The sequence below is a fragment of the Gilbertella persicaria genome, assembly GCF_025201335.1.
Source record: "Gilbertella persicaria strain CBS 190.32 chromosome Unknown B0P05scaffold_19, whole genome shotgun sequence".
Taxonomy (NCBI): Eukaryota; Fungi; Mucoromycota; class Mucoromycetes; order Mucorales; family Choanephoraceae; genus Gilbertella; species Gilbertella persicaria.
In genome coordinates, this window is record NW_026251980.1 from 124,633 (window position 1) to 140,346 (window position 15,714).

Here is a 15,714-nt window from a genome sequence, read left to right on the forward strand (position 1 = left end):
ATTGTATTTATACTGTTTGTATGATAATTGATTATCCTTAATTTGGGACTGAGTGTGTATACACTAGCTAATCGGTTGAGTGGATTAAGGTACACAAGAACTGGGTACATGATCAGGGCACAGACCTCGTCTACCATTGGTATTGATGCAAATGTCAATTTGTGATTATGTGATGGTCTGATCTTTAACATGTTTAAACTAAGATAGAAGACATCCATCGAAGCTGCGGATAAAACTGTGATTGAAAGATATATTTATACATGATATTAATACTTGCTCTTTTAAGGCATAACTAGTGTAAGAAGGGATGGATAATGCTGTGTATACAACACAATTATTGGTTAGAATAGCATATTTACAGCACTAAGGAGCGTCCACCTCGCGTCCACTTTTTTCTATTATTTAGAGCTCGCGTCCACCTCGCGTCCACCTCGCGTCCACCTCACGTCCACCTCACGTCCACCTCCCGTCCACTTTTTTCTATTATTTAAAGCTCGCGTCCACCTCGCGTCCACCTCACGTCCACCTCCCGTCCACTTTTTTCTATTATTTAAAGCTCGCGTCCACCTCGCGTCCACCTCGCGTCCACCTCACGTCCACCTCACGTCCACCTCACGTCCACCTCCCGTCCACTTTTTTCTATTATTTAAAGCTCGCGTCCACCTCGCGTCCACCTCGCGTCCACCTCACGTCCACCTCGCGTCCACTTTTTTCTATTATTTAGAGCTCGCGTCCACCTCGCGTCCACCTCGCGTCCACCTCGCGTCCACCTCGCGTCCACCTCGCGTCCACCTCACGTCCACCTCCCGTCCACTTTTTTCTATTATTTAAAGCTCGCGTCCACCTCGCGTCCACCTCACGTCCACCTCACGTCCACCTCCCGTCCACTTTTTTCTATTATTTAAAGCTCGCGTCCACCTCGCGTCCACCTCACGTCCACCTCGCGTCCACTTTTTTCTATTATTTAGAGCTCGCGTCCACCTCGCGTCCACCTCGCGTCCACCTCGCGTCCACCTCGCGTCCACCTCGCGTCCACCTCGCGTCCACCTCACGTCCACCTCCCGTCCACTTTTTTCTATTATTTAAAGCTCGCGTCCACCTCGCGTCCACCTCACGTCCACCTCACGTCCACCTCGCGTCCACTTTTTTCTATTATTTAAAGCTCGCGTCCACCTCGCGTCCACCTCACGTCCACCTCGCGTCCACTTTTTTCTATTATTTAGAGCTCGCGTCCACCTCGCGTCCACCTCGCGTCCACCTCGCGTCCACCTCACGTCCACCTCCCGTCCACTTTTTTCTATTATTTAAAGCTCGCGTCCACCTCGCGTCCACCTCACGTCCACCTCACGTCCACCTCGCGTCCACTTTTTTCTATTATTTAAAGCTCGCGTCCACCTCGCGTCCACCTCACGTCCACCTCGCGTCCACTTTTTTCTATTATTTAGAGCTCGCGTCCACCTCGCGTCCACCTCGCGTCCACCTCGCGTCCACCTCGCGTCCACCTCACGTCCACCTCCCGTCCACTTTTTTCTATTATTTAAAGCTCGCGTCCACCTCGCGTCCACCTCACGTCCACCTCACGTCCACCTCGCGTCCACTTTTTTCTATTATTTAAAGCTCGCGTCCACCTCGCGTCCACCTCACGTCCACCTCGCGTCCACTTTTTTCTATTATTTAGAGCTCGCGTCCACCTCGCGTCCACCTCGCGTCCACCTCGCGTCCACCTCACGTCCACCTCCCGTCCACTTTTTTCTATTATTTAAAGCTCGCGTCCACCTCGCGTCCACCTCACGTCCACCTCACGTCCACCTCGCGTCCACTTTTTTCTATTATTTAAAGCTCGCGTCCACCTCGCGTCCACCTCACGTCCACCTCGCGTCCACTTTTTTCTATTATTTAGAGCTCGCGTCCACCTCGCGTCCACCTCGCGTCCACCTCGCGTCCACCTCGCGTCCACCTCACGTCCACCTCACGTCCACTTTTTTCTATTATTTAAAGCTCGCGTCCACCTCGCGTCCACTTTTTTCTATTATTTAGAGCTCGCGTCCACCTCGCGTCCACCTCGCGTCCACCTCACGTCCACCTCACGTCCACCTCACGTCCACCTCCCGTCCACTTTTTTCTATTATTTAAAGCTCGCGTCCACCTCGCGTCCACCTCACGTCCACCTCCCGTCCACTTTTTTCTATTATTTAGAGCTCGCGTCCACCTCGCGTCCACCTCGCGTCCACCTCACGTCCACCTCACGTCCACCTCACGTCCACCTCACGTCCACCTCACGTCCACCTCACGTCCACCTCACGTCCACCTCCCGTCCACTTTTTTCTATTATTTAAAGCTCGCGTCCACCTCGCGTCCACCTCACGTCCACCTCACGTCCACTTTTTTCTATTATTTAAAGCTCGCGTCCACCTCGCGTCCACCTCGCGTCCACCTCGCGTCCACCTCACGTCCACCTCCCGTCCACTTTTTCTATTATTTAGAGCTTGCGTCCACCTCGCGTCCACCTCCCGTCCACCTCCCGTCTGTTGTGATGTAAGAGAGAAGATAAAAACAAAGAAGTCGATTAGAACTTGTATAGGTTTATTATCCAATGTGATATTTTGATAATAGAGTTATATAATAAGATGATATAGAGACAAAGGTAGATACTTTGAGACTTCTGTTGTGAACATATATGAACTCATATGCATAGATCAATAAATGATGATCATGGCAAAAGACCAGATCACATCTATGGCAATTGCAATGGATCTATAGTCACTGACATTCACTCATTCTACTAGAAGTACTACATCATCCTCATAGTCAGAGATTATGAACCTAGTGACTCTGTTATTATTAATGGCCCTCATAAAGTGACAGTTAGAGCTGACAAATACATTAGCATTGGCATTTGACAAATATGTAATAGTTTATTCAAGTTCAGGTCAGATCATGTACTATTGGCTGAGCTAACAACTTCCTCTAAAGGCATTTCTCTTAATTACTCCTGATCTAACAAATCAATCCGTAGTCAAGAAGCTAACCCAAAACAATATTTTGACCGAGAAGAAAAAGTATAAATACCTTGACATTTTATAGCAATTGAAGGACAACATTTTTCTTGGAGAAATAAAAACCTATACAAGTTCTAACGGACTTTCTCTGTGTTCTTACCTTTTCTCTTATTGAATATCTACTCTCTCTTCATCTCACAACAACTTCTATACAATTTTATTGTTGTTCTTTTTGATTATAAATTATTCTAGCATATTTATACATGAAGAGATGTCAGAGTAAGTAGTCGTAGAGTTCATGCAAATGACTGAGTCTCTATTATCATAGACTACTTTAAATTAATTAAATAATGTAAATTATGGATTTCGGTTATAAGTCTTGATCTATTAAAAGATACATTGTCTTATTCAGTACAAGAGGTTCTTTTATGTCTATTTCTGATGTAAATTGATTATGATATATTTTTAGTATGTAAATGAAGACTTATTTAATGTCAGATCATCATATGCATATAGATTCTATATGTTCACAACACTCGCGTCCACCTCCCGTCTACTTTTTTTTTAGCAAGCGTCCACTTCCCATTCACCAACCATGTGAACTTTTCGTTTAAACATCATGGCTGAAAAAAGATTTTAATAAATTTTATTACAAACTTGGTACTTGTATTGAGCAGAATGTAGAAGTCGGTTAAACTCCTTGTGGTGATCTGAGCACTTTCAATACAAAATATAATAAATAATCTTTCATCATATAAATGAATAATCACTTATAGCACTATACATTATAAATATAAAGTAAGCACTGTATAATGACAGTAAATAACGGTAACTGGGATAATATGGATATTTACAAATAAGGAAACCATAATTGTACCTTTTAGGTAACAAGGAGAATTAAAGGAGAATTTATATAATCAATTCCCAGGCACACGCTGTCAAGGTGTTAAGTAATCAATAATCAGTAATCATAATTAGTCAATAAATCAGGTAGTATAAAAGACACCCTGGAAAAGATATATTTTAGAACAATCAATTTATTTTTGTAATAAAGAAGTACTGAACAGTCTCACTGTATTTCTTTGTTTTCTTTCTATCTTCTATTCTATCTTCATTCACAACCCAAACATCACATTTTTTACAGTAAATTCTGTTGCTACTATGTCCAACTTTGACTCTAACACTCCTGCTTCTTCCTCTCTCTCCTCTATGGATCTTTCCCTTGATAATGCCATGGAAGAAGTTCCAGAAAACACTATCTCTGATGTTGCTCTTAATTTAAATGAAGAATCTACCTCTGTTCATCTCTTGGATACTGCTAAGGAAAATCTGGATCGTTTGCGTTCTGGTTTTAAGGTTGCCTATGGCCACTATTTGTCGTGTCAAAAAATTCATCCTGGTGCTGAGAACACTCGTATTGCTTATCTCTCATACAAGGAAGCTGAAACTCTTTTCAAAGAAGCTGAAGAAGCCTACAAAGTCTTTTATGCTATGGAAAACCCGGTCAAGATGGAAAACAAGAGCACTTTGGTTCCTTCTGGACTTCCTTATCTTCAACTAAAAACGGATACTGACATTCCAAAAAAGCATATGGAGGTCTTTGACTCGGTGTATGATTTTTGCACTCAATTCAAGACCATTCTTGAAGCACATTCTCTCAACATGGATGATCACTGGGAACGTCTCTTGCCAATGTGTCTCAACAAGGAGGAGAAATCCTGGTTTGAAGAAAAATTGAAGAACAAATGTTTCTCTTGGTCTGAGGCTGAAGGAATGATACTGGATCACTATGACACTCCCTACAGAAAATTTTTGTTAATGTTTAAGGTATGGACCATGAAGCAAGGTTCCAATGAATCTACTCGTCTCTTTGCTGCCAAGTTTCAAACCCTCAGAAGACAGGCAGGTTTGCAAGATGGTCTCTCCTTGGTTTTGACGTTCTGGGCTGCCCTCCGTGAATCTGTTCGAAATGTTGCGTCTGTGGCTGTTTCTTCTCAGTACGGTACTAAGTTACCAAGTAAAGTCGAAGATATAATCGGCTTGGTACTTGCATCAACCAATGACACTGATGTATTCTCTTCCTCTTGGAGTTCTAGTCCTCCTTTGTTTAAGGGAAATGATGGTTATAAGCATGTTGAACGTACACGTAAACGTAGTGCACCATCAAGAGCTGGTAAAGACACTTGGTCTAGCAAAACTGTTTCTTCTTTCTCTTCTGCTCCTCATAAGAAGCCTTGCACGTATTGTAGTAAACCATGGTATCATGGTCATCGTTGCGAAGAATTCATGGAGGCAAAAGGTAATAAAAAGCAAAAAATATCAAGAATGGCGGTTCGTGGTAATGGTTCTCCTTACGAGACAAATGGGACTGCTTCTTCGGAAGATGAAGATAATGATATGATGATGGCACGCTTGGCCCTTGATTGTAAGTCAGAAAATAAAGACATCGTTAAAAGGGATTTTAAGAACGTTAGTGCTAACATTACTTTTCCCATTCTTGTCAATAATTCTATTAGAACAAAATCTTTGCTCGACTGCGGTGCGACCTTCTCTTCTGTGGACAAGCAATTTTGTTTAGAAAATAAAATAAACATTCATTATATCACACATATAAATAAAGACTTGGTATAGATAAGTACCTTATAAGACTTCTGATAATAACTCATATGTAAAAGAATTGGTACATGTATTCTGAGTTCAGTTGAAATAATCTATATGCATATGATGATCTGACATTAAATAATCTTCATTTACATAAAAAACATAAAATTACATCAAAAACATAAAAGAACTCTGTACTGAATAAGACAATGGATCTTTAATAGATCAAGACGTATAACGAAATCCAACTACATTATTTAATTAAAGTAGTCTATGATAATAGAGATCAGTCATTGCATGAACTCTACTACTACTTACTCCGACATCTCTTCATATATAATACCTAGAGAATGAAGAGCTAAAAAAGATAGATATATTTTTTGGAATAATAAACCTATACAAGTTCTAATCGATCTTTGTTTTATCTTCTCTTAATCAACATCAGTTATAACCAAAAGGCCATAAAGCATCAATTTGAAGTCATGAATCTCACTAATACTAATGACTATACAATGAGCATTGGTACAGATTGTATGCACTCTTTAGCTATGGGAATTTATGGATTACGTGTCAAATATGATGACAGCGACACGAGTGAAGAATTAAGAGAAGCTGATAGACGCTTCAATAATACAAGTGATCTTCTTGAATCATTAGAAGAAGAAAATAAAAAGAATGAAAATAATCCTGCTTGTGATGCTAATCAATTCAAATTAGTAATGGATTTCATTCAGCCCTTCATTGATAACAATCAGGCAATTCCTAAAGGTTCATTCTGCACTATACCAGAAAGTGTGGTGTGCCTTGACACTCGTCCTAATGTAACTGCGTATAAAAAGCCATATCCTGTACCAATCAAAATGATGAATATAGTGGATGATCAAGTAAAGGAATGGTTGGATAATGGCATCATTGAGCGTCACTATGGCGGATTAGTTGTTTGACTTTACTAATATTGTTCGCAAAACAAACAAGAAAAAGTAACTTTTTTGCCAATGTTGTTGGAAATGTCAACAACTTTTATTTTATTTTTCTAAAAAGCAAGTCATATCATTCAAAATCATTGATTTTCCTGTTTGTGGGGAACAAAGTTGTTCGTTTTGTCAACAATAAAAGCTATGAGGCGACAAGTACTGCGACAATAATAGTAGCTTTATGAGCAAGAAAAATTCTTTATTTTTTTTTTACAAGTACAATAATACTGATAATGTTTCTTATAAAAAACCAAAAAAAAAAAAAGGTTTGCACAATGCAATACGCTGATGCACTCCTAAGAGTTTGACATGAGACTCATCTAAAAAGAGTATATTGAGTTATGTTGAATATTTAATAATTGTTTGGGTTTTTTAACAAAAATAACTCTTTCTTTTTTATTGGGGTTGTTTAACTTTTTTTTTCTACAAATTTAAAGGTTTTGTGCTTGCCCCATTTTGGAATCTAATAGCTCTTTGAAGATATGTTGTGATATAACTTTGTAATGATTCAGTGCTTGATTATAACGAACCAGACCTACATTACAAACAATATCTTCGAATCGACAGACAACATATTTGTGCTGACCCGGACGACGTAAAACAACCTTAGGCATATATTTGTCATAATTAACGACACCATGACTTTCTGCAACATCAATCAACACCAGAAAAGTTTTTTCGTCTCGCAATACTGTCTCAAAAAAGAAAACAATAGAGCCCACATAGAGCTGGTTGACAGGTTTATTCAGATTGCTACGAATGAATGTATATGAAAGTATTAGATAAAGTTGGACAAGAGATTGTAGTAATAGAACTTACTTTAGATGAGATGCGGTAAACATAACATAATTGTTACCTCTTCTTCTCTCATTAATATGATCTTTATATTGTGCAGAGGTAAAAATGATGTTATTGAACCAAGCGCGACCAGCGATGTTAAACACGGAATCCTGGGATGGTGAGTGTTCCTGTTGATTTGAATAGATTCTTTGGTACGATTTTTGAAGAGCAGTTGCAAATTGAACAGAAGAAATACCACAGGGAAGAGTCGAGATAGGACAGTGATAATATACTGGAGACCAAAGCTGAGAGGTGGTTTGATCTTGAAAGTCTAATTGCAAGAAAGTGTTGCTCGTGTATGGCTTTGGCTCAATCAGATTAAGGGCCTCTCTTAAATTAATGTTTTGGCCATTAACGTAGTTGTATAGAGTAAACCGCTCAAGAACATTTCCAGCATTGGCACCAGCATCAACTTTTGACTTTATCAGCTTTTTATATCTACCTATCGTTCTCTCCATTGATCGGCCAGAATAAGCTTTCAGTACTCCTTGCTTTTCGATCATGTACGGGATATGCGTTAGGTAATGCTGAACCGGCTTTAATACACCAGGCTGTATTCTTTTTTGCTTTATTTCTCCCAACAAGAACTTATTCCACACCTCAATTGCGCTTTATAGAAAAAAAGACAGTTAGTAATAATGGTAAGACATTCATAGGCAATCTTTTTGCTCTTGTATATTATATTCTAACATACTTTTTCATCATAAGGAGGTCAGTTTGGGTTATTCTCCATTTCAAAGCATGTGCGCAGGCCTTGGTAAGAAGAAGCAAAGGCTTTTTGGCTTCTGTAATTGTCAATGCCGGAACAAATGTTGTTGGAACCATGTACAACAAAAAATCAATCCAGTCAACACCTCGATTACCACCACTCTGCACTATCGGATTTTCCCATTTCGAAGAAAAAGTTGTAGGGACAGTTGTTCGGGATAACTCAATAAGCTTGCCAATTTCAACCAATTTTTCGCTGGGGATATCAAACGTATATGGCCAGTCAGCAACAGAGTCTATTTTGCTTTCAAGAAGTTCTTCATTGGTTGGCGTATATTTCAATGCAACAGCCTTATTATATGATTTCTTCATGGAAACAGTTAACAATTCGTAAACATGCTTGGCGATACCTTGTCCGATCAGATGAAGTTCTTCAAGGGCAAAGAAAGAAGGACCGATGAATGTTGGAAGTGAAGCAAAAAGTGGCTCAGCATTTATCCCTCTTTTCTATGTAAATGGTAAGGTATTTTTTTTTTTTTGGTAAATACCATTGTCTATCAACATTATTTTTTTTAACCAATATTTACTTACAAAGTTGGAGTTGCCACTGAGAAAATCATTTTTTTCGCGCATTGGAGCGTTACTGTCAAGGTAGCAAGTACGGCTTCCGTAACGTACAGTATTAATTCTGCACAATCTACAGCCGTTTGTGCTCATATGTCCAGAATGATGCGCCAGAGATGCGGCAGCAGGAATATCCCCAGTTGCAATCACTAGATTTACTTTTGCTTGACAGATCTCTTTGCCGCCTCGTCTAATCAAAAGACCATGATTGCTCAAATCTTTAAACTCATCAACAATAGGCTTTAAAAAAGAGTCAATGTCTTTGGGCGAATTTGGACCTGGTAAGATTGCAAGCTGTATCATGTACTCATTTTGGAATCTATTTGCTCAATGGATTAGCACGAAACAAAGGAGCTATTTTCAAGTAGTCATTTTTGTTGATATTTACCGATATTCAGGCGGAAAATTTAGATTGACTAAGTGGATGATGGACAACTTGTCTCCAGTAGCAGCCTTTCCTGGTTGGAAGCCGTCAAAAAACAATGCCAAAGCTACATCGTCCTCAGAAGAGAAGAAAGCTGTGTTTTTCTTGAGGTATTTGTACTCTTCACCATCAAAGTAATCCTTGTAAACTCCATTCTCGCTTTTAAACGTGTGCCTATACTTCATTAGGCCTCTAAAACGGTCATTTGCCAAGAATGCAGCAATTCGATCACCAATTGACATGAGCTTCATTTGTCTCGAAGGCTTCTTGGTCACCGAGGTTGATGAATATCTCAATTCACCGCAGTTACTGCAAGCCAAAGTCTGTGTATCGTTCTTTTGATAAAGTCGGCAGCCTTTTGGACAAACATCATAAAGGTAGCTGCGAACATTGGTTTTTTTAGCAAGTCTTCTTTCCAAAGTATCTTGAAATAGGATTGTTGAAGGTACTTTACCTAAGTAGTGATTTAATTATTATTTTGTGCGTGCGTTCATAATGTTGACATTATCTTTTATTCGGCTTACCATTCTTAAATTCAGCTCCCTTTAGATTGTTTTGGACAATTGTACGGACAAGATATACTAATTCTCTTGAAGCCTCTCTTGAAATACCATAGGTCTCAACTATATCCATAAAGTGGATACTGTTGAGTTCAGTTTCGTCAAAACTGGGTGGGAATGGCTCAAAGTTATAAATGCGCTTTGCACCATGGTCTTTTTCAAAAGTGAATGAGGAGTGGTAAGAGAGCGATTCAGTTGTTAGGACTACAGAAATATGTGCAATCAATTGTGAATTAGAAACGAACCTCTTCTGAAGGCAACTATTATAAGCAACTATTAATATGTTTAACTTACCAGAATCAGATTCGGCTTCTTCCATAACAATATCTATATCTGCCTTTCTGTGGCTTTCATACCTTTGGTAATGACTATTAAGTAACCGTAAATTAGAAAAAGGTAGGCCGCAAGAGCAGGTATATTTGTTGTAGACTTTTGGAGTAGGCATGGTGGTAAAATATAAATAAAGATATGTGTATATTTTCTTAAATAGAGATCTAAGTCTTTTATATATAGATTTTTTTTCTGCCCATTAGTGCCTGAAGTCAAATTTGAATGCGTAGTAAGTTTTAGTTGAACCTTCCAGAAACTCTTGGAAAGCATATTCTTACTAATACTACCGCAGCAACACTACTTTATGACTAATACACTTGTTCATAAAAAGAGTTACTTATTTTATTTACCTTTTTTTTTTATTTTTCCTGCAATTGTCTTTCTTTCTTACAATATGAACCAAACGACTATTTACAAAATCACTCAAATGCAACAACAAATTTCCCAACTCGAACAAAAAATCGAATCACAGACTCAAATACTTAAGGGATTGATGCATTTATTAGCACCCTCTTTTGCTCAAAGTGATAGTAATGAGATCAACAGTGAAGTTCTTGAAGCAGCTCAACAAGGTAAAAAAAACAAGCTATTTCTCTAAAATATGTATTAACTTTTATTTTTTTTTGGAAAATGTAGCAAGAGAAGGCGGTGTTGCCAACTCTCTTAATCTAAACTTGATGGGCTTCCGAGACATTCCTAGAGTACTTGAGGAAGCAACAAAAGCATTCGGCTCTCATGGATAACATAGATATGTTACGCCACGGTTGCGTTTGCTTGCCCTGATCAACTTATTCAAGAAAGAGAGAAATATGACTGATCTCTTAATTGATGATAAAGTGAATGAGAATGACTACGGGATCCTCAGAACAATCGCAAAAAATACCCACGATGAAATGGAGTTAGAGCTGCTGAAAGCTTTGAAGGAGAGTGACAAAGCAGCTGTGTTGCCTTTATGGTCTGAAGTGTCTTCTGCTCTAATCGCAAAATACATATTTAAGCTTGAAAGCAATGCAGCTACTCATGGCTTTCCTCTTCAAAGATGTCAGCTTTCCTGGGCAGCCGGTCTATTGCTCTTCGAAACACACAAGCACAGAAGTAATAGAGCAAGAAATAAGGCTTCTGTTGTTGAAAACCATATACTACATACAAATTATCTTCTGTGTCTATCGGTGTTGTCTCAATTCCGAATGACGAAGCGAATTGCTCATTTAACACTCTTGCCTCGCTTGTATATTTTTGTTTTTATTAGATTCAAGTAGTGCTTCTTTTCTTTTGCTATTTCTCAATAAAAGTATCGTTTTTTTCCATTTATATTAAGTGCCTAATTTCTAATAATCCTAAAAAAATAAGTGACATTACGAACAATGTTGTTAACTAAAGCACCAAGAAACTTGGTTGTTTTGTAGCCAAAGTTGTTCCAGAAGTAAACAAGTTATTGCTGTTTTGTTGCTAATATTGTTCGCTTTTTGAACAATAAATTTAGTTGTTTTGTTACTAAAGTTGTTCGAAAAGCGTACAAATAATTTGGTAACATTTCGAACAACTTTGTACGTCGAAAAATTGATGCCAGCTATTTCTCAAACAACCATTTTGCTGTAAAAATTGGTAATTTTGCGAACAAAAATTGTACGTTTTGTAACTAACTTTTCCGCCATAGTGTTACATCAGACTCGTCATTGATGGTGCTTTAACTTACAGACTTGGATTATATATTTAGTTCAAACAGAAAAGTATAAATACTGTGTTACTGATAACTGTAAGTACATTATCTTATACTTACTCTATCAATACACAGGTAACATGAAGTATTTCTATAAATAAAGATCTAATACTCTATCAAAGAAAAAAAATTGAGAAAAAAATTTTTGAAAAAACAAAAAAAAGTTGAAAAATTTTTGAAAAAACAAAAAAAAGTTGGAAAATTTTTGAAAAATGAAAAAAAGTTGAAAAATTTTTGAAAAAACAAAAAAAAGGTGAAAAATTTTTGAAAAACAGAAAAAAAAAATTGAGAAAAATCTGAAAAAAAAATTTATCATGTAAATACGAATACACGAAGTATTGAAATTATTACACGAGAGCGAAGTGATCTTTGTTGTTATCTTTCTTTTATTGGTTAAATTCGAACTTGTACTACTTAAATTATATATAAAATAAAATAAAACTAGACTATGTATCTTTATCTTCTTTTTGTTCGAATTTTTACTACGCTCTTGGACTTACACCGTCGTAGCGAAATTATGTCTGATGAAGTACAACCACCCGCTTGGGCTAATACACTTTTACAAAGAATCCATAAGCTTAAACAAAAGCTGCACGACTCACCTTTGGTCAATATTGACCCAAACGTTGTCATCTGTGCACCTGGCGCTGACTTTACTCCTTCTTCTGCCATGCTGGACGGGTTTCCATACATTCAAAAAGACTCCTTTAAACGTCCTCTTGAGGATACCGACCGTCGGCGTTTCTTGTTTGATTGCCCCAAAAACACACTACGAAATTTTGATCTACCCAAGCTTAACAAAGTCAATTTACATTCTCCATACAAACAGATTGATATCGTTTGTCGGGCATCACCCGTCCTTTGGATTGGTTTTCATATCAACTTCTTCACAAAAATTGGGATCATACAACACTCAAACAACAAGCGCGGGATTTTACTTACGCCATGCATGAACTTTTGTCTGACCTCGCCTCTCATGTTATCACCTAGCGTACTGAGAACATGTTCAGAGGACTATCGAAGGATCTTGACCCACCAGCGCAGGCGACAGACAAGTTCCTTGTTGGCACACAAGAAATGTTGGACCACATCAAACTCCAACAGTCAGTTCAAAACGCAACGCAACGTACTCAACGAAACAAAGGACCTCGATCCAAACGTTTTAACAATAACTGTGACACCAATAATTATGCTAAAACGTATTCAGGCGCCCGTGCACCAGCCACCATTCAATCAAATGGTTACGAACAGTCTCACAACAACTTTAGCAGCTTCTCAAAGGATCAGCTGACTCAACCACAGGGTTCTCACAAGAGCCAGAACCCAACAGAAACGGCTCTAGGTCAGGCGGGGGACGTTTAGCCTTGTTTTCTTCTTCTTGGCCTTCTTTGCTCGGGTTCTCCGTGCATCCATGGCTACACAACATTTTACGATATGGCTATTGTCTGCCTCTTATCTCTTCACCCCCACAACGTCTTTCTCACCATCATTCATGCGCCCCAATCACTTCGGTTACTTCGCAACAGGTAATCGACATGGAAATACAGAAGCTTCTCAACAAGCAGGCTATCGAGTTGATACAGCCACATCACCTATCAACAGGCTTCAATTCAAACCTTTTCATCATTCCCAAGAAGGACGGTGGCCTTCAACCGGTCCTCAACCTGAAACCACTGAACCAATACCTACCAGTTGAGCACTTCAAAATGGAAACTATGCAAACTATCACTCAACTGCTACAACCAGGCGACTTTTTAATATTCATCGACTTACAAGACGACTTTCATTACATTCTAATCCATCCTCGGTATCGTCATCTACTGCGGTTCCATTGGAAACAACAAACATACCAATATCGAGTCCTATCATTCGGTCTGAGTCTTTCTCCTCTGATATTCACCAAAGTCCTTAAGCCGGTTCTCAAGTGGGCTAGATGGCAGGGTATCCGGCTCACGGCATACTTGGACGACCTACTCATCATGAGGAACTTTTTTCAACAAGCTTAAGAATTCACTCAGAAGGTATGTCAAAAAATGACTCAATTGGGCTGGCTATTGAATACGTCGAAATCATCTCTAATGCAATCACAGTCAATCACCCACTTGAGCATGAACATCAACAGTCAAGGCATGACTATCTCGGTGTCATGCAAGAAAATCAGGACACTTTGACGCATAGCTTATTCTTTACGGAAGCAAACGAAGGTCAGCTGGACCAGCTTAGCCCGGTTCATTGGCACAACCATAGCTACTCACTTGGGGAATGTTCAAGCTCGATTTCGGACTCGTCATCTGTTGGCCCAATGAAACAAAACACGTTATCAGCCATTCTCCGAGATCAACGCCCAAATGCAGAAGGAGCTTTTGTGGTGGACAACCAACTTGACCAAATGGAATGGACACCACTGTTGTGAACATATAGAATCTATATGCATATGATGATCTGACATTAAATAAGTCTTCAATTACATACTAAAATACATCATAATCAATTTACACCAGAAATAGACATAAAAGAACCTCTTGTACTGAATAAGACAATGTATCTTTTAATAGATCAAGACTTATAACCGAAATCCATAATTTACATTATTTAATTAATTTAAAGTAGTCTATGATAATAGAGACTCAGTCATTTGCATGAACTCTACTACTACTTACTCCGACATCTCTTCATGTATAAATATGCTAGAATAATTTATAGTCAAAAAGAACAACAATAAAATTGTATAGAACAGTCTCAAAGTATCTACCTTTGTCTCTATATCATCTTATTATATAACTCTATTATCAAAATATCACACTCCGACATCTCTTCATTTATAAATATGCTAGAATAATTTATAATCAAAAGGAATAACAATAAAAACTGTATAGAACAGTCTCAAAGTATCTACCTTTGTCTCTACATTATCTTATCATACAATTCTCTATTATCAAGACATCTCAATTCATGAAGTTATTAATACTTACTGGAAGAAATTAAATGGAGCTGAATAAAGAGTTCAAAACAAATGTAAATCGAAAATGAGTTACAACAAAAAGTTTAAAAGATTAAGAGCCGGTCAATAGGTTCAATGCAAAGCTTGTCTTTTCCAGACGGATTTTTTCAAAGGTTTTTTTTATTGGTTTTTATGACTGAAAGTTGATGCATGATCATTTGCATAGTTACATTATACTCCTTATTATACTTCTACTTTTAATTACCCTTTGTATTATAGTCCATATGTATTTTACTTCTGCAACTATACTTTATCTGATCAGCGGTGTAACCACTTACATGTCACAATTATTATGCAACTTATTTCGCCACTTGTTCAATGCTGTCTTCAAGATTGCATTGTGGTTCAAGCTGGAGGAGGGCCTTGTTGAATATAAACATGAATAATAATCGCACCACAGCTTAATAACTTTATTGTAAGCGAGAAGATAAAAACAAAGAAGTCGATTAGAACTTGTATAGATTTATTATCCCCGAATATATGATTCTGTTTTTTTTTTTTTTTTTTTAAATGTGTTTATTGATTGAGCCGCGATGATTCTGTTTTGTAGTTATTCATTCTTTAGGTATTTATATTTTTAAGGTCAGTTAAACTAATCTTCTTATCAAAGGAATTGAAATGGAACTGCCTTAGTTTATATGAATCAGGAACAGACTGTCAATGGACATGCCTTAGAAATATACTTGCTTCAGCCTATCAGGTAGGATTTGATCTGAGATAAAACAATGTAAAAAATTATTTCGATAAACTATCCTAGCATCTTCTTGTCATTTTCATTGTCACGTCAAATTGGATCAAGCATTGCTGACCTCAATAGTTTATCCATCATGATAAGGTCTGAATAACAAGAGTCATTGAGTCGGTTACCACCGATCTAGGCTGTCTCTTGATTTATCATTGGATTAGAATCAATCTCTTCAGGATGGATAGACG

The 15,714-nt window shown here is 38.1% G+C and overlaps 4 protein-coding genes across 4 annotated transcripts; 3 read left to right on the forward strand and 1 right to left on the reverse strand.

Moving 5' to 3' along the window:
- Positions 1–9,674: 9,674 nt before the first annotated feature.
- B0P05DRAFT_571478 (uncharacterized protein) lies at positions 9,675–10,175 on the reverse strand (the record flags this gene model as incomplete). Its single annotated transcript, XM_051581376.1, has 2 exons — positions 9,675–9,934; positions 10,025–10,175. 2 exons carry the CDS (start codon positions 10,173–10,175, stop codon positions 9,675–9,677), a joined length of 411 nt encoding a protein of 136 aa, XP_051434980.1.
- A 279-nt stretch (positions 10,176–10,454) lies between these two features.
- Positions 10,455–10,803, forward strand: B0P05DRAFT_587011 (uncharacterized protein; the record flags this gene model as incomplete). Its single annotated transcript, XM_051582552.1, has 2 exons — positions 10,455–10,632; positions 10,697–10,803. 2 exons carry the CDS (start codon positions 10,455–10,457, stop codon positions 10,801–10,803), a joined length of 285 nt encoding a protein of 94 aa, XP_051434981.1.
- B0P05DRAFT_637316 (uncharacterized protein) lies at positions 10,455–11,191 on the forward strand (the record flags this gene model as incomplete). Its single annotated transcript, XM_051583640.1, has 2 exons — positions 10,455–10,632; positions 10,697–11,191. A coding segment is annotated over exon 2 (321 nt), but the record flags the coding sequence as incomplete, so codon positions are not given.
- Positions 11,192–11,530: 339 nt separating this feature from the next.
- Positions 11,531–12,516, forward strand: B0P05DRAFT_458692 (uncharacterized protein; the record flags this gene model as incomplete). Its single annotated transcript, XM_051573975.1, has 2 exons — positions 11,531–11,587; positions 12,358–12,516. Coding segments are annotated over 2 exons (216 nt in total), but the record flags the coding sequence as incomplete, so codon positions are not given.
- Between the last annotated feature and the right edge of the window lie 3,198 nt (positions 12,517–15,714).